General features: G+C 41.0%; 1 protein-coding gene across 1 annotated transcript in view; it reads left to right on the top strand.

Annotated features, from left to right (window-relative positions):
• Positions 1-24,282, top strand: part of LOC124722628 (KICSTOR complex protein SZT2-like) — a 727,281-nt gene that overhangs the window by 134,629 nt on the left and 568,370 nt on the right. Inside the window, exons 15-16 of the mRNA XM_047247762.1 lie at positions 4,421-4,608; positions 21,971-22,201. Coding sequence (XP_047103718.1) covers positions 4,421-4,608; positions 21,971-22,201 — 419 coding nt within the window. The remainder of the gene's footprint in view (positions 1-4,420; positions 4,609-21,970; positions 22,202-24,282) is intronic.

The raw sequence follows: 24,282 nt of genomic DNA, 5'->3' as shown, positions 1-24,282 counted from the left end.
ATTTGGGTGTTCGTTTTTACCACGTGCCATTCAAGAGTGGAATGGTAGAGAAGTAGTATGAAAATGGTTCGATGAACCCTCTGCCAGGCACTTAAGTGTGAATTGCGGAGTAACCATGTAGATGTAGATGTAGATGTAGATGTCATGTATAACAGGTCTAGGAGAAACCAAGTTAATTGTTGGATTTTTTACCAGCCACCTCATTCCGCTTTGACAGTTCTAGAGTCATTCAAAGAAAGTCTATGGTCAGTAATGCATAAATACCCAGACCATGCAATACCAGTTGGAGGTGACTTGAACCTACTAAATATGGACAGGGATTTTTATAGATTCATTGCAGAGGATACAGGCAGACAATCTTGTGAACACATTATCCAAAAACTGTTGTGAGCAGCTAGTTCAGCAGCCCACACACAATGAAAATATCTTGGACATTGTAGCTATAAGCAGATTGTACCTTATTGATGACATCAGTAGAGTGATGGGAATTAGTGATCATGATGTCATCATAGCAACTATTGTATGCAGATGTTAATAAATCAGACTAGAATTCTAGGAGAGAGTCCCTGCTAGAAAGAGCAGATAAGCAGTAGTTAGCAAATCACTTACAAGGAGAGGGTCCCAGCGGTGTGATCGACTTTTTGAAATTATCTATATGGTGATGAAAGTTAAGATCCCAGGTATCACACACTGCAGCCATTCACCCTGGTGGGCCCTCATTTGCAAGTAAATGATGGACAAAAATAAAAAATAGAAAAATAAAAATAATTCAGAATTTCGTGCCACAAAAGAAGTTGCATTGTTTATGCTTGCGTGGTGTAATGGATAGGGTAACAGCTTCATACACAGGAGGTTTGGGTCTGAATCTCATACGGAGCATAATTTTATTTTTTACTTTTAAATCTTTATCAAAATTGCTTTGTTAATTATTTTTATTCACTTAATTGGTTCAAATATAATTTTTTATTTCTATTCCTTTGTCACATCATTTTAATCACTGTATGAACTGTTTCATTTGTTTCACTTTTTCTTTATATTATTCATTTTCCAGTCGGAATTTGTGTGAACACAAATTTAATTATATTTATCTGTTATAATATTAAATTACTTGAAAGTTCTGGTCTATCAGTTATAAAACAAAAGATGAAATAATCTATTTATGTCTGTGCAGGTGAAAAATGTATATTTGTTACCAGATATGCAGTATTTATTGCATGGTAATTGTCATACAAGCATTTAAAACATAACCTAAATACCTATTGCAGTATGGACAAATTTAACACAGATGAAAATTTAAATGAGAGATGGATTTCTAAGTGAAATGAAATTCAAGTAAAAGGAGAAATAGGTATAATGAAGGCAATAATGTGGCCAAAAAAACAGACAAACAAAAAAAGAAACAGTGTGATAAAACAAAAGAAATTAAAGCAAAATTAATAAATAAAATTAATTAAAAACACATCAACAAAGATTTCAAGTGGAGAAATAATGATGTGAAGAGAAATGAGAGCAAATGATGAAGTTGATATGTTTAAAATTATGTGACAAAAGAATGAAATTAAAAATTACATTTAAATCAGTTAGTTGAACAAAATGATGATCAAAGCTATTTCGATAAAAATTTAAAAATAAAAACAGATTTTACAACCCCTAATGAGATTTGAACCCATAACTTCCTGTATGTGAAGCCATTATCCTATCTATTACACCACCCAAGCACACCAAATAGTACAAATTTTTTAACCACCATCAGGGTGAAGAGCTGCAGCATGTAATACTTGCGATCTTAACCAACATCAACTTGCAGATAGTGTCAAATGGTCGATCACACCATTGGGGACCTCTCCTGGCTAGACAATGAATTGTAATCGTTTAGTGTCGGTATGATGGACATAGAGGAATTATGTGCAAAGTTTAAGCAGATTGTAAATCATGCTCTGGAGAAGTATGTGCCTAGTAAGTGGGTTAAGGATGGAAAAGACCCACCATGGTTTAATTATGAAATTCGGAAGATGTGGAGGAAACAGAGGCTGTTGCAGTCTCGGTTCAAAAGAGAATGCACAAATGATGACAAGCAAAGGTTACTAAAGATTTGTGTGTCAAGGAAAAGATCCATGTGCAAAGTATACAACAACTACCACTGTCACACCTTAGTGAAAGATCTGACTGAGAACCCGATAAAATTCTGGTCCTATCTAAAATTGCTAAGCAGCTCTAAGTCTTCCAACCAGTTGGTTATTGACCAGTCTGGTGTGGCAGTGGGAAGATAGCAAACTGAAAGCCAAAGTTTTCAATTTTGCATGTAAGAAATTGTTTATGCAGGAGAATTGTACAAATGTGCTGTCATTTGACTCTAGTACACAGCCCTGCATGGACGACATAATAATAAGCATCCCTGGCATAGAGAAACAACTGAGAGACTGAAAACTCAAAAGTCGCCAAGGTGCAATTGGAATCTCAATTCAGTTGTGCAAAGAGTACCCTACAGCATTGGCGCCATACTTATCTTGCATTTATCGAAAATTTCTCACCTGGAGAAAAGTCCCAAGTGACTGGAAAAAAGCACAGGTGGCTCCCGTATATATGAAGAGGAAAAGAATGGACCCACAAAATTGCAGAACAATGTCCTTAACATTGGTTTACTGCGGAAATATAGAACATATTTGGAGTTCAAGTATAATAAATTTCCTTGAGACCGAAAAGTTTCTGTCAAGGAATCAGCACGGTTTTAAAATGCATTGTTCATGCAAAACTCAGCTTGCCATTTTTTCATATGATACACGGCAAATTAGGGATGAAGGGCAACAGACAGATTCCATGTTTCTATATTTCCAAAAAGCATTTGCCACAATGCCCCACTGGAGACTTAACAGAGCATATGCAATAGGTTCCCAGATATGTGAGTGGCTCAAGGACATCTTAAGTAATAGAACCTAGTATGTTGTCCTTTGTGGCAAGTGTTCTTCAGAGACAAGGGTATCATCAGGAGTGGCCAAGGGAAGTGTAATAGGATCATTATAATTTTCTATGTACGTAAATGATGTGGCGGGCAGGGTGGGCAGCAGTATGTGGTTCTCTGCTGCTGATGCTGTGGTGTACAGGAAGATGTCAAAGTTAAGGGACTGTAGGGAGGGTACAAGATGACTTAGACAAAATTTGTTGTTTGTGTGATGAATGACAACCGGCTCTAAACGTAGAGAAATGTAAGTTAATGCAGATAAAGAAGAAAAACAAACCCATAATGCTTTGATACAACATTAATAGTGTCTACATCTACATCTATGTGATTACTCTGCTGTTCACAACAAAGTGCCCTTGACACCGTCATGTTATGTAGATGTCCAGGTGTAATGTTGCAAAGTGATATGACACAGAATGAGAATGTGGGGAGTGTGGTAGGGAAGGAGGATGATTGACTTCGGTTTATTAGGAGAAGTTTAGAAAAGTGTGGTTCATCTGTAAAGGAGACCGCATATAGGATGCCAATGCAACCTGTTCTTGAGTACTGCTCGAGTGTTTGGGGTCCACACTGGGTTGGATTAAAGGAGGACATTGAAACAGTTCAGAAGCAGGCTACGAAATATGTTACTGGTAGGTTCGAACAACATGCAAGTATTATGGAAAAGCTTCAGGAATTCAAATGGGAATCCCTGGAGGGAAGGTGATATTGTTTTCAAGGAACACTGTTGATAAAATTTAGAGAAACAGCATTTGAAGCTGAATGCAGAACAATTCTACTTCTGCCAACATACATTTCACATAAGGACCACAAAGATACAATATAAGAAATTAGGGCTCATAAGGAGGCATATGGCCAGTCATTGTTTTTCTCACACTATATGTGAGTGGAACAGGAAAGGAAATGACTAGTACTGATATTGGGTACCTTGCACCATGCATTGTACAGTGGCTTGCAGAGTGTGTGTGTCGATATAGAGATAGGTGTAGATGAAGAGGAAGATGTTTTCATATATGGGGGAACAGAAGTTATTTCTTTTGAATATGAAAGCACTCTCCAAGGGCATATCAGAGTAATTATGAATTCTGAAATAAATTATTCATGTTGTTTTGTTTAGTTCTCCAGTATGGCATTATATTCCATTTACCAGGTAATTTGAGTTCTCTAAGTAATGTGGAAAGTCATTTAATGAACTGTGCATCTGTAATAATTGAAGCAGTAATTGTTTACAATATATGTGTGTTTTAGAGATCATTGGGAGTAGCTAGTTTCTCTTGTAGTATATACCTGATTTCATAATGAAGATACATGAGTGCTCACAACTAATACACTCAGGTTGGTGAGGCACGTAGTATGACAAAAGAACACTCTGCCATATTTAATTTTTTAATGGATGTAGTTTCTTTAAAGTTTTGTAAATTCTTCTATTATTGTAATAGTTTTAATTTCTTTTTACTCCAGATTGTAGGTCAACTGAGAGACCAGGTAGCTCATCTCACATTTCCTCAGAGGCCTTCTACTAAGGATGTACTGCCAAGAAAAGTTTCTGTGACTCAGAATTTACAACAGCATTCGCCAGTTACTAGGACTTGGTCAGAAATAAAGTGCTGTTCCCTACTACGTAAGCCGGTTGAAAAAATTTTGATCAGGTGAGTATTAAAACATACTTGTAGTTACACTAAGAGAAGTGCTTGTAGATATTTGAGAACTCAAATACATTTCAAAACCCATGTAGTATAATTTACATACTTGTATTTACCTTGTCAGAAAGAAAACAAAAAGTCATATACTCATGTAATTTATATGAAACTGAGAGTCTTGAAAAATTACTTATTGTAAAAAATAGACCAAAACTTTATGAGAAATGAAAGCATAAAGTATTACAGGACCTTTTGAAGGAAACTCATGGGTCACCATGACTATGCTTTCAGTGAAATGACTGTATGATCGGCGACTTCAAATGAATAAAATCATAACAGTCTAGCAGATTATTTTAAGAATTTACTAAATTGTGATAAACCCAAAAGTCTAATCAAGGTCAAGAAACCCATTCTCCGGTGCCCAGAGTGCAGACCACCTAACAAAGACAAAATCAGGTGCCGCATTGACCATTTAAAAAACAAGAAAATGCCTTGAGAAGACTCAGTAGTTGCAGAACTGTGGAAATACGGCCGTGAAGAATCAGCTGAAATCTAGCAACAGCGAATTAATTAATTAATTAATTAATTAAAAAAAAAAGAATTCAGGAAACCCTATCTGAATACTGGAAAATAACCCCTAAGTATCCACTGAAACATGAAAAACATCAACTGCTACAGAGGAATATCACTGCTGCTGGTAAGTTACAAAATTCTCTCACTTGCCATTCTGGAGTTTTTAGAAACCCAAGTTGAGCATCAAATAGAGCTAGACCAAGACGGCCTCAGGAAAGGTCGTTATACAGCCGGACGGATCCATAACCTCAAAATCTTCACAGAATATTATACTCTATGGTCTAAGCAGTACAGGTCAGTTCATTTGTTGACCTTACACTGCTGGTATTAATTAGAGCCACCCTGATGGATACAAACTCCAAGATAAAGTAAGTTTTTGGAAACAGCCACAAGTGGCACTGTGTATTTTTTATTGACAAGTTTTGCTTAAATGAACAAGAGAATGATCAGAATATACAGTTTAAAACTGGCAGACAGCTTTACAGATTGCCTTTAAAGTTGGCTGACAGCTCTAATGATTAAACGGGCTGTACTATAGTACTTAAACATTTGTTTAAAGTACAGTAGTAAATGATGACAATGAGAGTGCCAAAGATGAAATTCATCTTTGGCTCTGTCAGTACACTCATTCTTTTACTGTACTTTAAATGTAACTTTAACTACTATGTTACAGCCAGGTTAATCTTTAAAGCTCTCAGCAGACTTTAAATACAATCTTTAATGCTGTCAGCCAGCTTTAAACTGTATATTCTGATGATGCACTTGTTCACTTGAGGAGCAAAACTGATCAATAAAAAGCACAAAGTGCCACTTGTGGCAGTTTCCAAAAACTTAGTTTTAACAGTTGCTCCCCTTACAGACAATGTTTGCTCTTGGTCCAAGATAAAGTTCCTAGGATGCCTTTGGGAGTGAAACAGGAGTGAGACAAGGCAGTGGGCTGTTTCCAGTGCTTTTCAACTGTGTTCTTTAAAATATCATTATGAACTGGCAAACATGATTGATGGAAACTGACAACGTGATGATACTAGTGACTAAAGCCAAAGGAATCATGGTAGACTGTCTAGGTTTTGCAATGATGTAGCCTTTCTGTCACATGACACAGAAGCTGCTAAGATTGACATTGAATATATTGCTTCCCCCTACTTATACCTCCCGAGGAGATCACAAATGTAAAATTAGAGAGATTAGAGCGCGCACGGAGGCTTTCAGACAGTCGTTCTTCCCGCGAACCATACGCGACTGGAACAGGAAAGGGAGGTAATGACAGTGGCACGTAAAGTGCCCTCCGCCACACACCGTTGGGTGGCTTGCGGAGTATCAATGTAGATGTAGATGTAGATGAAGTGGTAAAGGAAACTGACAAACAAATTGGTCTGCAGATATCGTCTGAAAATACAGAAGTAATGGCTAATGTCAAAGAAGCTCCTCCCCCTTTCAAAATCTGGACAATTGTGGAGACAACAGCAGAGTAGAATAATCCAAGTACCTAGATGAGTTCAGTATGAAAAATGGACTGGACAAGGAAGGACTGAAGGAATGAATATGGAAACTTGGAATAGCCTACCAAATGTCACATTCGATCTACAACAAAAAATACATTTCAAAAACACAGGGATACATTACAGTGAAATGGTTCTGAACTCAGTTGTTACATGTGCAGCCAAAATCTTATCTCTAAATACAAATGAAGGCCTCCTCAAAGAACTGAAGAGAAAAGAGTGCAGAATCATTAGGACAGTCATGGGCTCCAATTACAAGAGTGGCATCCACCAAAAAAGATTAAACAAAGACATCTATGATAAAGTAGAGAAAATTGCTCAAATGAATGGATGGGAACAGGTTAACCAAGATGATCTCCTTTTTTGACTCAAAACCTCCAACCCACAATGACCTGGTTTAGAAATGCCAAAACAGGCCCACTCACAAAGAATGAAGAAAATCTGGGCTTCAAAGAAAGCTAAGTTCACTGCCAGATGTAACAAGACTTAATGTGGTCATAGATGTCCTTAGCAAAATAATGATGATAATGTAAGGGTAAATCAAATGAAAATGAGGCAGATGGTAAGAAGTAAGTAAACTGTTTATTATTTCAAAAGTAATCAACATAACTGTTAATAAATTTACCCCAGTGTTAGACAAGATGGTCCATGCCTTCATGGAAAAATGTTTGTAGTTGCCAGTGGAGCTATGATTGTACCCAGGTATGCACCTCTTTGACTGAAACAAATCAACGGCCATGAATGTCTTTCTTGAGGGCTCCAAAAATATGAAAATTCCATGGGGAGAGATTATGACTGTACGGAAAATATGTAAGGGCTTCCCTGCGAATCTTTTGCTGCATAGTTGGAACAATGCTGGCCATGTATTGGCACCTTTGATGGTTTTTCCCTGGAGGTGACTTGTCAGATTTCCTCCCATTTTCCTGTCGGTGCATCGCCAAGAAGCCCATAAATTCTCTGTTTACATTGTGAGCACAGGAGCGGCACTATAGCATTCCCTTTGTCAGCAAGTAAGATGACCAACTCTGGATCATCACTTGACTGGCAGACACTCACTGTTTCTGCCTTTGAAATGTTGCTTTGTGGTGGTACAGCCCTGGTGAGCACACTGCATGTTTCACGATGTGTTTATTTGGCTTCATTAACTGGTAGATCATGGGTGTCATCTTCCATACTGCTTATGAGGTCGACAGTTGGTAGTGACATTGGAGCAGGGGCTAAGTTTAGTCTTTTCCTGACACTGATGCATCATTGATCATTCTAAGTGCAAGATTGATCACAGTTTGCTTATACGTTGGTTGTAGATTTTCTTCACACACAGTCTGCCTGCGCCCATGTGATAGCGTCAACCCACTCCCACGAAGTGGGAGCATGTGCAGAAACACTTTTAGAGGTGGACATTGTAGTGACCTGCATAAGATTCCACACCTGCACTCTGTACCCACAGCTGTACGGCATGCTACGGAAGTCGCAAGATGCTATCACCGACATAGGCCTCCACTCTTGGATGCACTTGCAGCCTCTTCATAGTGCACTCTTCTTGCCGGCCAATGACTTATAGTGTAGGGTCAGGCCACCCTCGGTCTCAGTCAGGTGTTGACATTCGGCCTTTGTGTCTCAGACTAGTAGTGACAGTACTCTGTGGCAGGTGTTTTCCTGTACCAACATTGTTGAAGTAATAAAGTGTCATATTTGTCATTATCCACGTGTTCTTGTAGTCAGAACATGTTGGCAATGGATAGGGTTGTTTTTTACGTGTTCTGTTCTGCGGTTGCTTTTTGCATTTGATTGTGACATTTTACTTGTTGTAACATGGAAGACCTGCTTCAAACATTGGTGCAACAACAGGTGGAAATTCTTACGGTCTTGCAACAGGCTTTGCTTGTGTAGCTCTCTCCCCCTTCAGCTCCAGCTATGTTTCCTTCTCTGTATCTGTCATTTGATAGGGCAGTGGAAGGTCGGGAAGCATACGGACACCGCCTACGGCAACTTTTCTGTGCCTTCCACACTACAGACACAGAGGTATGTCGTGCACTGTTTTTGTCATTGGATTCTCCTGCCATCTATTAGGTGTTGTGGCAGTTCGCCACATAGCAGGAACCTTCTTCATTGTCTTCTGACAATTTATGCTTGTTGTGGTCTTCCTATCATCACTGCTGCATGCAAGTTGTGATCGCTAGGGTCGAATTTTGCTAATGGAAGAAACATTACCATCAGTCTTATCATGCATAGGCCACTACCCTCCACGGCCTTAGTCACAAGTGCAATTTTGTCACATCCAAGTCAAAAGAATCGTATGCAGAAGTCACGGTTCGCGATGTCATCCGTTCCGCCCCGGATAAGGAAGTCTGGCAATGAACCCTCCAATTAGAAAACCCTTCCCTCAGTGAGGTGTTGCCCATTGCCCAATCATATGAGATCTCACATGCCGCTGCTATGAGATCTCACGTGCCACTGGGTGGCAACTGGAAGCTTAGTGTGGCATTGCAGTAGCACAGCTGTGTCTGCAGCATCCGGGGAGGATTACGTAGCAGAGGTGCAAGCCAGCCAGTCTGGTGGCTTCTATGTAGCACGTAAACAGTGTTCCATCCACCGCTCCCTGTTGCCATTGTGTCTGTCTTGTTACTCCCAGCATGATAGATCAGAGTGACCCCAGCACTGGGCCATCTGTCGTAAGTGTTGGAAAAAAGGCCACATTGCGGTAGTCTGCCAGTAAATGGGACAGAACACAGAATCAGAGAACGTGGATATGGATAGCCAGGAAGTGACATTGTCAGGGCTGGTTCCCAGTCAGGAGTCCAAGGAGCTTTTTATAGAGGATTTGGTTCTCTCTGGTAGCTGCACCTACAGGTGGACATCAACACAGCAATTTCCTTGCTTTAATCCCAAACATATTCAGAACTTGGCTCTTCTCCTCCAGTGTCACTGGTAAACGGGTGCATATGAGGATATGATAAACGCCAAATCCCCTTCCTTGGTTGGTTTGCAGCTGACATTACCTGTTGATCATTAACTCAGCCTATTACCTTTGTTGTTGTTCATGATGCTACTTCAGCAGACCTTTTTGGGTTTGACATCTTTCAGGTCTTTGGCTTTTCAGTCACGGAGTCCATACAGTTGGTATCTGGCGATGTCTTATCAGTCATTGGAATCTCTTTGCTCTGAATTTCAGGATATCTTTGCAGAAGGCCTAGGGGGTGCCACAGACTTTAAAGCTCACATAACCTTGAGGTAGTCAGCTTGTCCTAGATTTTTTCATGCTCAGCAGATTCCAATAGCCCTCCACTCGCAAGTCAAGGTGGAGGTGGACTGGCTCATATCTCTTGGGGTTGTGGTTCCCATTTCCTCTAGTGAATGGGTCACATCCTTTGTTATCATGATGAAACCCTCTGATAAACTGCAACTTTGCAGTGATTTTAAGGTCATCATAAATCCACAGTCAGCGGTCGACACACAACCATTTCCGTGTCCGAAGAGCTGTGTACATGCTTAGCAGCAGGTCAGTTCTTCTCCAGATGTGGTCTTTCTGAAGCGTATCATCAGTTACTTCTGGATGAAGAGTCCAAGTGTATCATTGTTCTTAATACACCTGTCAGCCAGTGTCAATACCAATAGTTAATGGTTGGTGTGGCAAGTGCCTCTGCAATTTTTCAAGGCTATTTAGAACACGTCATGTCCACTATTCCACACCGTTTCAGCCACCTGTATGACACTGCCATTACCAGACATACTCGGAGCAAGCACCTGCATTTCCAGGCCTTTTATGACAAACTTCAGGCTTTGGGTCTGCCTTGCAGTCTACAGAAGTCTAAATTTTTCCAACCCTCTCTTGAGTATCTGCGGCACACAAATCATGGCAGGGTGTCCAACGCTGGTGAGTCTGGTCAATGCCATTACGGATCTGCTGTCCCCCTTGTCATTGCATGAACTGCAGGCTTTCCTCAGTAAAATTTCCCGTTACCATTGGTCCATTTCCGGTATGTCCACTATTGCGCACCCTATCTACCTTCTCCTCTCCTTTGACTGATGTGCGACAAAGCCTTTCCCATGCTTCAGGTCACCACCATATCTATCTACTTTTGATCCCAACAAAACGTTGGTTTTGACTATGGGCACATCCCATTATGGCGTGGGGGCAGTTCTCACCCATAAGAATGCAGACAGCTCCGAGCAGCCACTGGCATTTGCAACCAAAACTCTCCATCTACTACAGATCCATTACTCTCAGGTCGAGGAGGAGACTCTGGCCTTTGTGTATGCATTCACCAAATTTCATGTAGCCTTGTATGGCACCAAATTCCAACCAATTATAGAGCACAAGCTGTCAGTTTTGTCATTGAGTCCATCCGACTGAACCCCCAATAAGGCAGCCCACAGTTTAAAGTGATGGGCCTTGTTCATCTCTGTTAATGTATATGATTCCACTTCTGGCACCAATTTTAATGTATATCCCACTTCTGGTCACTAATATTAACAGGATTTGGGTTGTCTGGGGGAAGAGACCAAACTACGAGGTCATCGGTCTCATCAGATTATGGAAGGATGGGGTAGGAAGTCGCCCGTGCCCTTCCACAGAAACTGTCTCGGCATTTGCCTGGAGCGATTTAGGGAAATCATGGGAAACCTAAATCAGGATGGCCGGACACGGGATTGAACCATTGCCCCCCGAATGCGATTCCAGTGTGCTAACCACTGCACCACCTCGCTCAGCCAATGTTAATGGTTATGAGCGGGGAAGGGGGTAGAAGATTGTTACATATGCCTCGTGACGACAGTGTGCAGGAGGTCGAGTGGTCAGGATTTGAGAGTGGGTAACCAGGGCTGCCATTAAATGACAAAACAGGAAATTAGGTACAATAAAGAGGATATATTTCAATGTACGGTGTACAAGGGGTGCACCTAGGGTCAGAAGTTACCAGGTTTAGGCCAGTCTAGGAGGTAGAACAATTAATTGAAATGGACAACGGAAGGGGAAGCGGTTCATGTTAACTTACGTTGGTGGCTGGTTGTGAAAAGCAGCGCCAGAGGCTCTGCCTTCCAAAAAGACGTCTGTTCTGCTCGAGGTCTGGATTACAAGAGAGAGAGGCAACTGTGTTCCACACTCCAAAACACTCCAGCATCCACACACGTGAAACTGCCTCGGTTTTGCAAGACAGGCAACTTGTGTCACGTAGATACAACATATGTTACTCTGGGAGAAAACTTGTGGGCCTTTGAAATAAATTTTTTAATCAATTCCTTAAAATATTCCTGGACTGGCTGCCACCATGTACATCTCTAAATACCACTATGGCATCCATTTTCACTCCACTGGGTGCCAATGTGGGTGCCTTATCCAGGCTGCCCATCGGTCTGAACCCTGAGTTTGATCATGTGTTTTCATTTGGATGTCACCTCCTGCCAGGTGGTAGACAGCTTTCCAGTCATTAGTACTGTGGTCACCAAGGCCGCAGCATCCGACCCCATCCTCAGACAGGTCATCCACCCACCTTGTCTGGTAGGGTTGGTCATTTTGTTCTCCAGGTGGCACTTTCGATCAGCTTCATAACTACTGCACCATCACCTCTTGGTCGTCATTATCGCCATCATTGTCTTCTCCTCCTCCTCCTCCTCCTCCTCCTCCTCTTCTTCATGAACAATGCCACTCCTAGGGTGATCATTCCCAAGAGTTTGCAGTGGGAGATCTTGCAGCTGTTGCATGAAGGTTACTGGGGTGTTTCCCACACCAAAGCCTTGGTTTGCACACATGTGTACTGGCCTAGCATTGACAGGGAGCTGGAGCATTTGGTTGCTGCATATCCCCAGTGCACTAGTGAACAGGCAGCTCCCAAGGCTTCATTTTCCACATGACCTTCAGCAACCCAGCCCTAGGAATGCGGGGAATGCATCCATGTAGATTTTGCAGATCTGTTTCTGAATGTGTTTTGGCTAATTGTCATTGACACATTTTCCATATGTGCTCTGGTGCTCCTTGGCCATTACTGAAGTCACTATTCAGGCTTTTTTTTTTTTTTTTTTTTTTTTTTTTTCTTGGCCATTATTGAAGTCACTATTCAGGTTTTTTTTTTTTTTTTTTTTTTTTTTTTTTAAAGTGTGGTAGGTCTCCTGGCTTCTCTCGTTGCTGACAAAGGACCACAGTTCCTGTTCCTGGCATTTCATGATTCATGTGTACAGTTTGTCATTGACAATGTTCATTCTCCTCCTATTCACCCTCAATGTAACGGTGGGGCTGAGCACATGGTTCAAACCTTCAAGACGTACTGCACTCTGCACCATGGACGGCAGTCTGGGCACATGATTTTGACTGGCATCCCTGCTGGTTACCGGCAGCCTTCATGTGTCAGAATGGCCACCATGTCTACACACTCCACATGGGAGACCGGGAGATCTGGTGCCATGAAAATCAGCGTGTCTGGGTGAGCACCTGTTCACCCATCCCAGGCATGCCACTGTTGTTACTGGTACCCTGGTTGCTGGGTGCCACCTATCTGCCTGTGTTCCAGCCTGTTTCTGCCTGTGTCAGCACTGTCCAATGAACCTATGATGTTACAGCCTCCAGGAGCAGCTATGGTGTCCCTCCAGCCAGTGGACATGCCCCTTGCCGGTCTGATGTGTCTTGTGTGCCCTCAATCTGAGGTAGAGTTGCCTCCACCTTTCCCGCCACTGCTGGCTGTCCCCATTGATCCCGGCTTTGACTACATGTTACTGATCCTGTTGTCCCATGCTCCCACAGCGGGCATTGGGGCTCTCCTCATGCTGGCCACTTTCGCCCATGTTCCAAGGTCTCTGCTGACCAGGAGTTGCCCTCTCCTCTCATCTCCGAGGCCTCCATGGACGTGGGCACCATCTCCACATCACGGGAGGCCACTCCTTTCCTGGGGAATCAGTGACACTCTGGCCGCAAGCGGGAAGGGGTGTACTATTGCATGTAATATTCCACACCCATGATCTGGGTGTGCTGCTGTGTGATGTGCAACAGAAGTCACAAGTCACAAGACACTAGCACCGGAAGAGGCCTCAACCCTTGGATGCATGTGCAGCCACTGTGTAGTGCACTCTGCTGGCTGGCCAACGGCTTGTAGTTGGTTCTCTGTCTTACCAGCACCAAGTTGGCTCGTTTTGTCATGTGATGTGATACCATGGCAAAAGTTGATATCAAAGTACCATCTTGACATCTGAGTAGGAATTCAAATGAACAGATAAGCCATGCTTTCTAATTCTGCAGCTAGTCCAGCATCTTCATTTGTTGAAGCACTACCTTCCCATGACGTTGAAGCACTACCTTCCCATGACGTACTTGTTATACCATCTGGTGTTTTCCTGGCATATTTGTAACTTTAAGAATTCTCAGGTGTTCACCAGAGTCATGTCGTGAGTTCTCCGAGGTATTTTGGCAAACAGTCTCATTACCATCTTCAGTTGTTCCTGATGACTGTTGCTCTGCTTGAGTCAGTGTTCTATATATATGTCGGCTGTTCCTCCCCCCATTATTCTGCTCCTATCACTGTCCGAACAACCACTATGTTGAGTGCTGGAGGTGGTGGAAGTGTGATGCTCAGCTGCGAACTGTGGTACCCAGTGTCTAGGATGTCAGGATTGGGAGTGGACCTCACTGTAAAGGCTCACTTTGCTTTTTATCGGCTCAGTGCCGGGTTCCATGTGTGACTTAGTTGTAGGCTGCTATCTTTGTCAACTGCACTGGTGGGTTTTGTTGACTTCATCAGATGTCAATGTAACTTCAACATGCACAAATCTTTGGTGGATATGTAAATGATTTAGAGTGGCAATTCACTGTGACAGGTAGAATGACAATCAGCGTGCATTACTGTTGTTTGTGTTTAGTTTTGTTATCAGGCCTGCTGGATATATAAGGGATGTGAACAACTTCATCTTTGAGTGATAACTGTGAAAGACATGGAGATAACGCATACTTGTGTGAGGCAGTGCTATTAGCATCTGACAGTGTTTGAAAGGGGCCTCATTGTAGGTCTCTATTTGGCCAGCAATTGAGGGGCTTTCAGATGTGTCAGTGGCTCGATGTTGGACTGCATGCGAATGTGAGATCAGGCATAATCATCAACGTTGTGATTGACCGCATCTGACCACCTCAAGGGAGGGTCGCCGTGTTGTGCACCAAGCACACTGTAACCTCTTTACAAGTGTGCCTGCCCTCCAAAAACAAGTAATGGTGTCCCAGCAAATTTCTGAGTCATTCCACACCATTGATCGCAGACTAGGAACAGCCAGACTGGAGAATTACCATCATGTGTGTAGATTTCCATTAACACCATAACATAAACAGCTGATTTTGAAGTGGTGCTGTGACTGGGAATCATGTACTGCTGATGAAAAGCAGCACACTGTGCTTAGTGATGAATTGCATTCCTTCACTACCTCTAGATGACCATTGTTGGCGGTGTGACCTTTAGAACACATGGGGGACCAACTTGGGCACTGACTCAGTCCCAGTGCCATTATGTAGGATATCAAGGACCAATTGCAACAGTTATGGGCCGGCCTGCCTCAGCTTTATACTCTAATGGCTTTATGACACCTTTCCCAACCAAATCAGTGCATGCATCTAGGCCAAGGGGGTGCAATGTTATACTGATGAATGGGCTCATATCTCCAAGTTCTTTGTATATTTGATTCAGTTTTGTAGTCACTGCAAAAGCATCACATGTTCTCTCAACGTATGAAGTTGAATTTTTTCCCTCCTCCTCCTCCTCCTCCTCCTCCTCCTCTTCTCTTCTGGGCACTTCACTTTTTTTGTCATGTAGAGAGAGAGAGAGAGAGAGAGAGAGAGAGAGAGAGAGAGAGAGAGAGAGAGAGAGAGAGAGTGTGCATTGATACAGGCAGTGTCTGATAAAAGATGTGTGTATTTTTTTCAGTCTGCCCAGAGCTATTTTTTAACTTTATAACAGAAAATTGCTCCTATTCTCATATCCCATGTTCTTGTTGTAATCTGTAACAATATACAGCTTTTGCACAATGCCATTCTTTACATATGATTCTACAAATGCGTCATCATTAGATGTGCTAGCCATTATGGTGTCTCTTTCTGCCATTCCATTTTAGTAACATCTGCTTCTTTCTGTTCACCATTACCATAGGTGTCTACAAAGGAAAGCAAGAGGGGGAACTTGTCCCCTGTTGGAATATTGGGAGGGGGCTATACTGTTTTTATGTTAGAAACGCATGTAAAGAATCTGTGATTCTACTAAAGAACAGATGTAGTACCATTTCCTACGCGTAGGCCTTGGCACTGTCACACAGTCAAGGTGGATGTGAAACTTTTGATAACTGAGCCAAAATAAAGAGTCCTGATCTTTTCTCTGTCACTCTTTCATGCAGGCTTTAAAGAGCTGATGAAATGGACCAGCCCAACACCTGGTGCACAGATTCCAGCTATTCTCAGCACATCACTAACATGATGCATCTCTCCCCACCATCTGTCCCCAATTCCCACAAGGATATCCTTCGCCTTCCCCTCACTCCCCTCCTCTTGCTGCACAACATAATTACATCAGTAGTTTACCACTTTTCTGTGGAACAGGAAGACCCGTAAAGACTCGTTTCATCCAACAACAGCTATGCTACAGACTGTCTGAATTTATATTTTAAAGTTATAAACTACAAGATTACACATCATAACAAGAAAAAACCTCAGAATTTAATAATTAGACTGCTAAAAAACACAGAGAAAGCTATATATGTAACTTATTGCTCGGCAGATGTGCAGCAGGCAGCAGGCAGCAGGCAGCAGGCAGCAGTTGGAACTTGTTCAGTCTTCATTCAGTTCTGCACAGCATAACTATTGTTCTAGACTACAAATAACATGGCTATAATTTACAGTATGAGTGTACATCTATCTATAAATCCAAGGATGGAAATGAATCAGTTAAGAACAGGGGAAAATGTGTTGAATTTATAGTTTGAAAAGATGTCTTCTCCAGGAACCTTCTGATACTCTGTGAGGTACAACATATTGTAACTTGCAGTCATGGAATTATGAATCCTGCAGTCTGGTTGGCATGGCAGCTTGATAATGTGTCAAACTGGGGCAAGAAGCATCAACTTGGTTCAGTCCCTGTCTGTTAAAAGTTGATTGTACCACCAGATTTCAGGGTGATTTTGAGAGCTTTCTCACATTTGTCTAGGTTGTACTTTACCCAAACAGCTAAAATAAATAAATAAATAAAGTAAGAAAGATAAATGTATCTTTGAAAACACAATAGGTTCAATGTGAGTTACTCTAGTGAGCATCTGTATTACTAGGCAACTATCCTGTAATGTAGAATCCATTGACATTTGCAGGTTGCCTATCTGACAACTTCCAGGGGCAACAGAAATTTAGTTTTCAATATTTTGTGTAATTACTGATCAAATTTAAAAATTTAAAATGCTGTCATAATCTATTCATTAAGAGGTTAGAAACTGTATGGTTGTAGTGAGATATTGTAGTTGACTGCGTGCAAATGCCTGGACTGTATTCATCGAATATTTGAAAATGGCAGCAATTAGCAACTTTCAAAAAACTTTACACTTAATTTCAGGCCTGTACAAAATTTTTTCTTGCAGACTCACAAAATGATGAAAGGAAAAATGTTTCTCACTTTTCGCTGTTCATGCAATAAAATGTCAGCATTATACATGACATTTCAGTTTATTACTTCTTTAACAATGACTCTATTCACAACGTGATTTGTAGACAGTATCCACACATACCACTGATTGTACCTCAGTGTATGACACACAGTTGTTAGGAGATATGGTGTCATAAACATTGATTTAACTTTTGCTTAAAATGGAGTACAAATTACCCAATCCAATTCATCCAATGTTTCATAATGAGAACGCTTAGCAATTTCAACAAACTTTAAACATAATTTCAAACCTTATCAAACATTTCCTCACTTGCATGCTTCACATAACTTATTTAACATATTGACTTATTTGTAATGTGGTAATAATCAGATGTATGAAGCAGTTTTATACCTGAGAGTTCGATTTTTTGAATACTTGCGGGTTTACTGGTTAAATAATAAAAAGTGTGAAAATAATTCATTAAGTCCAATAACATGGCCATATGTGCAGTTACGTAAGCAAAGTGGTATAAATGGCATCACAGTTGACCTAACCATTTTTAAAGTTTGTTTCCTGTTTCTCATCTTTCGGAAGAACTAACATGTCATTTTTTGCAAGTTAATTTGGTTGCTGTTTAGCAGGATTTTCTCAGATATTTTTTTCTGTTATTGGATTTTTAATTTTCTATGTAACCCTACCATTATTTGGGTATGAATAAAAATAATGTTTCATGAATAACTTGGTGTGTAGCTTGGATTTAATTAGAAGAAAAATATAATTTCAGGTCATTCAGTTATAAAGTTGGCATTCATATTCACATTAGAAGTATAAAAGTGTGAAGTGAGTGTATACTAATGAAACATGCCTGCCATTTAGGCATCAAAGTAATCTACCTTAAATAAAAGTGGGATGTGTATCATTTGTTTGACATATATTAAGTTTTTTAAACCTATTTCCAAATTTATTTTTCGGGAGCAAGACACATTCTCTAGCTCATTGAGACAGTTATATAAAAATGGCATTTCAGAATTGTGCCTCATGTTTTTAATTATTTGTGAAGTTAGAAAACTCTTTCCTGCTTTGCTGCATTGTACTAACAATACTATTATTCTTGATTGTTAATCTGTCAGCCAGATATGGATTCATCTACATCTACATGACTACTCTGCAATTCACATTTAAGTGCTTGGCAGAGGGTTCGTCGAACCACAATCATACTACCTCTCTACCATTCCACTCCCGAACAGCGCGCGGGAAAAACGAACACCTAAACCTTTCTGTTCGAGCTCTGATTTCTCTTATTTTATTTTGATGATCATTCCTACCTATGTAGGTTGGGCTCAACAAAATATTTTCGCATTCGGAAGAGAAAGTTGGTGACTGAAATTTCGTAAATAGATCTCACCGCGACGAAAAACGTCTTTGCTGTAATGACTTCCATCCCAATTCACGTATCATATCTGCCACACTCTCTCCCCTACTACGTGATAATACAAAACGAGCTGCCCTTTTTTGCAACCTTTCAATGTCCTCCGTCAATCCCACCTGGTGAGGATCCCACGCCGCGCAGCAATATTCTAACAGAGGATGAACGAGTGTAGTGTAAGCTGTCTCTTTAGTGGACTTGTGCATCTTCTAAGTGTCCTGCCAATGAAACGCAACCTTTGGCTCGCCTTCCCCACAATATTATCCATGTGGTCTTTCCAACTGAAGTTGTTTGTAATTTTAACACCCAGGTACTTAGTTGAACTGACAGCCTTGAGAATTGTACTATTTATCGAGTAATCGAATTCCAACGGATTTCTTTTGGAACTCATGTGGATAACCTCACACTTTTCGTTATTTAGCGTCAGCTGCCACCTGCCACACCATACAGCAATCTTTTCTAAATCGCTTTGCAACTGATACTGGTCTTCGGATGACCTTACTAGACGGTAAATTACAGCATCATCTGCGAACAACCTAAGAGAACTGCTTAGATTGTCACCCAGGTCATTTATATAGATCAGGAACAGCAGAGGTCCCAGGACGCTTCCCTGGGGAACACCTGATATCACTTCAGTTTTACTCGATGATTTGCCATCTATTACTACGAACTGCGACCTTCCTGACAGGAAATCACGAATCCAGTAGCACAACTGAGATGATACCCCATAGGCCCGCAGCTTGATTAGAAGTCACTTGTGAGGAACAGTGTCAAAAGCTTTCCGGAAATCTAGAAATACGGAATCAACCTGAGATCCCCTGTCGATAGCGATTAGTGTACTAGTTGTCGAGGTAAATACAGTAACCCTTTCTCAGAAAATCATGAGTAATTTCAAAATCAATTTGAGAAGTTTTTTTCTCTTCAGTGCCGTAATTTGCATTCTTTACCAAAATTATTGTAATAAAATTCCATAAAACATGGAATAGCTTTAAAAAAAAAAACTGTTGCCAAACCAGGTACACTGTAAAAGGATAAATTGCTTCCATCCAAGATGACTTTCCCAGAGCAACAGAAATGTGCCAATAATAATATCCCTTCGTGGTGTATAAATTGATCTTAAATTGCCCCTCAAATGTTCTGTAATCAATTGTACTTTCAATAGTTGTCCACTTATAGTACTTAAGGATTTATATGCAGTGTTGCATGCAAAGTGCAGAACTTTTTACAGATGACAAAACCTCTTTTTATTCACAATTTTCGTGAAGAATGGTGTAACAAGTGACTTCCTCTTTGAAGACTACAGTTTGTTCTGGCTTTTGCAGAATTGCCTGAAGATTGATCATTCCAATAAATGTTTTTACTTCATCTGTTGTGCCATATTAACTCCATACCCTAGGTATTACTGCTGAGTTTATTCATATTTATACTGCTCTTACCAGTGAACCTGAAGCTATGGTGGGATGAAATAACATGCATAAAAGCGTATTGTGGCATTTGTAGTTGTGTCATTGTCAGGTGTGCTGAATGCATGTCACTTTCCTTTTCCTCACTGTTTGTGTCTCTCAAACCAAATTGTTATAACCTTCTAAAAGGAGTCTTTCTATTTCTAAATCCCACAAACTGTAAGTTTACTGACCTGACTGAATGGGTGACTCCTAAAGCTGCTTCTTCATTCAGTGTCCAGTTTATGATTAGTAGCTGCTTCAAGTGAACTGTAAATAACCTTACATAACACTATCAAAGTAAAATTTCACTTTGAACTTACTTATTTTTATGGTCAACACATTAAGATGATCAACTTTTATACAGTACTTGTAACATGGCAGATCAGTAAACTACACACACTACTATGATTCTAGATCGAACAACATTGTTCATACTCAGTAAATGCTCAATTGGAAATTTACGTAAGTGACTTTATAAGGCTGACTTTCACTGAACTTTACTCAGTCAAGACTTGACCATGACAAATCATATATACATTTGTCTGTGCTCTACTGCAGCTTGGCATGGACTAACTAGCATACTAGCTGTACATGACTATAGCTCGATGGCAAATAGCTTTAGCATTGCTCACAGTGGCTTTTTTAAAGATGGGAGTAGGAGAGTTATAGAAAATTGTTAAAATACATAGTTATTACATTTTCTGTAAAAATATGAAATACAGAAATGATAGTTCATACATATATACATTACAGAACTACCTTACTTTAAATAAAATTTGGTTAAATATTCTTAAAATATAACAAGTAGCAGGTTCTGCTTTCACAAGTGAAAATTTGAGTACGTTCTTTTATCGTAGGTATTTTGTTAAGTCTGCCAAGAAATGTGTGGAAATTAAAATTTTATAATTGAAATATGTTATACTTGTAAAAGTCTGGATATTTGGAAACAGGAAAAATGGAAATGAGCATACGGCATTGTGGGCCGGGAGTCCCCCATTCGGGGGAGTTCGACCGCCGAGGGCAAGTACATATTGCATTCAACGCCACATTGTGCAACTTATGCGTCAGATGGATACAGGAAAATCAGGGTTACAGAACAGTAACACTGGTATTTTTGAAATAATTATATTTTAACATTTCAACATTCTAATCTTCTGAAGAGTATGACAATTTAATATGAGGATATCTATTGCACTGTTCAATTTTCAGACAAAGATGTATGTTTTTTCATTTCAGCAGACAAGAAAAAAATACTATTTGTGTTAAGAGTGGTATTATAGCAAGTGGAGCTGTTCCATCTTGCTATATTTCAAAACAAGATCTTCTTGCCATTGCAATAGGTTACATTGTAGCAAACACAAGGAAAACAGTCCAGAAAGTGCTCTATTCAACTGTCACTTAAACACATGAAATGCACTCGTGAAACAAAATGATGGAATTAGTGTAGAGCACATCATCTTGATTCGTGAGAGGTATCATCTAGTGTAGTAAGCTTTAACTAACAGCATTACATCAGTCTTAAGCATCTCCAATCACCATTACCATGATCCATATTTGCTCAAATAATTGGTATTGGCAGCCAATAACATAAATCACAAAGAAAGAGAAAGAAAGAAAACCTTATTGGAGTGTCACAGGTCCATTAGTGTGCTCTGTCTTCATTCCTACTTTGCTTGTTGTTGCAGGGAGGGGGGCGGGGGGGTGTAGATGTATGCATTACACCTCTGGGTATCTAGCAGATAAAAGATTTGATGTAACAATTAAAGTATCCATTTTTAAATAATTGAATAACTATGTCATATATAAGTAATTAAGATTCTAATGTAGTTTGTTTGTTCCAGGTATGAACGTGTTCCACCAGATTTCAGCACTGTTGTTTTCCCTGATGGAACACAACCTGCAACTTCAGGAAAGCAATTACTCTACAACATGGCAGGTGCTAATGCAGGAGGGCTGCTTACAACTTTATCCAGATACTTACATCACCGCCGCTGGCTCTGGTCAACACAATCTGGACCTAATTCATCTATTGGGATACCAGCTATTGCAAGAATTCTTTCAACTATAACAAAGTAAGTGTTGAAAGTTGGATACTGTGTTTAACGTTATTAATGGTCTGGTGTGTAACGTTTCCTGAAATATTGATCCATTGTGTAAACACAATATTTAAGTCTTCTTGTCTAGTGTAGCTGACATTTTAAAGTGAGAGTTTCTATGAGATAAATAAAGCTTGTGTAATGGGATTCAAACATTAAGTGATGACTGTAGATTACTAAATCGTATGGTGATTACAAATACCGTAGGATATATTTTCCAAATTGCCTGTATAGTTCCTGATCACAAAACAAAACACTTTTCACTGTTGAACTTGTTTATTATGATAAAAACACTCCTTGCTTTGTATGTGCCCATGAAAGTTATGTTTCTTTTCAATATAAATGCTGTGACCAAAAGTCACTGGACATGAATTGTTGTTTCTTCCAGAAAGACCATTGTTGTAATTAATCGTGTGTATGCCCATCTTTTTGTACTATTTCAACAACATGAACAACATGAAATGGGCGGATGGCTACCTACCTTGTAGTGGAGATGTTGAGTTGCAGACAAGCACAATGAAAAGACAGCTATACATTTTAGCTTTCAGCCAAAAGATCTTCTTCTGAAGAAGGAAACACACAGACACTCACACACCCATGACCACTGTCCCTGGCCACAGTTGTAACTGCGCCTCATTTGAGCTGCAAGCTGGCAATGGGAGGAGGTATGGGAATGGGAGAGGGAAATAACACGGTGGGGTGGGAAAAGGTGTAGTGCTGCTTGGGTGAGTGTGCAGGGATATGGTGGGAACAGGCTAGGGCAGCTAAGTGCAGTCAAGAGTTTGGAGGGGGTGGGGGTGATGGGAGAGAAATAGAGAAGGGTAAAAGAACTAGTTGATACACTGGTGGAATAGAAGACTTTGCTTTACTGGAGTGGGAGCAGGGAAGGTGATAGGTAAATGGAGGACAGGGACTAGTGACAGTTGAGACCACGGAGGGTTATGGGAATATAGAATATATTGCAAGGAGAGATTCCGCCTGCGCAATTCAGAAAAGCTGGTGTTGGTACAAAGGGTCCAGATGTTCCAGGCTCTGAAGCAGTCATTCAAGTGAAGCACAGTGTGCTGGGCAGGATGTTCAGCAACTGGGATGTCCAGCTATCTCTTTGCCACAGTTTGTCGTGTGTACAAACAGCTTGTTGATTGTCATACCCATGTCAAAAGTAGCATTGTGGTTGCAGCTTAGTTTGTAGATAACATGATTGCTTTCACAGGTAGCCCTGTCTTTGATGAGATAGGTGATTCCTGCGACCTGAATGGAGTATGTGGTAGTGAGCCCGCCTGGCTAGCTGCGCGGTCTAATACGTTGCTTCCTGAGTGGGAAGGCGTGCAGGCCCCCAGCACAAATCCACCCGTCGGATTTGTGTCGAGGTCTGGTGTGCTGGCCAGCCTGTGGATGGGTTTTAAGGCAGTTTTCCATCTGCCTCGACGAATGTAGGCTGGTTCCCCTTATTCCACCTCAATTACAATATGTTGACGATTGCTGTGCAAACACTGTCTCCATGTACGTGTACACCATAGTTACTCTACCACGCAAACATTTGCGGTTATACTCGTCTGGTATGAGAAGTTCCCAGGGGGGTGAGGGGAGGGAGGGAGGGGGTGGGGTCGACTGGGGGCCTAACCGCACAATAACCCTGGGTTCGGTGTGGGGTGGTGGTGGGGTGGGTGGACTGCTGTGGTCTGTTGTGGGGTTGTGGACCACTGTGGGCTACGGCAGGACGAAGTCTCTCCATCATTTCTAGGTCCCTGGTTCAATACACAATACAATACACAATGTGGTGGTGGGAGGATGTATGGGACAGGTCTTGCATCTACGTTTAATGCAGGGATATTAGCCATGAGCCAAGGGGTTGAGGGCAGGGATAAAGTAGGGATGGACAAGAATATTGCGTAGGCTTGGTGGGTGGCGGATTACCACTGTGGGAGGTGTGGGAAGGATAGTGGCAGAATATTCCTAATTTCAGGGCATGATGAGAGGTAATTGAAACCCTAGTGGAGTACGTGATTCAGTCATGGGTGGTACTGAGTCACAAGGGGAGTGTTCATTTGTGGTTG

Source organism: Schistocerca piceifrons, chromosome X (assembly GCF_021461385.2).
Source record: "Schistocerca piceifrons isolate TAMUIC-IGC-003096 chromosome X, iqSchPice1.1, whole genome shotgun sequence".
Taxonomy (NCBI): Eukaryota; Metazoa; Arthropoda; class Insecta; order Orthoptera; family Acrididae; genus Schistocerca; species Schistocerca piceifrons.
Note: the sequence above shows the minus strand (reverse complement) of the source record. Positions and strands in the feature narration are given on the sequence as shown.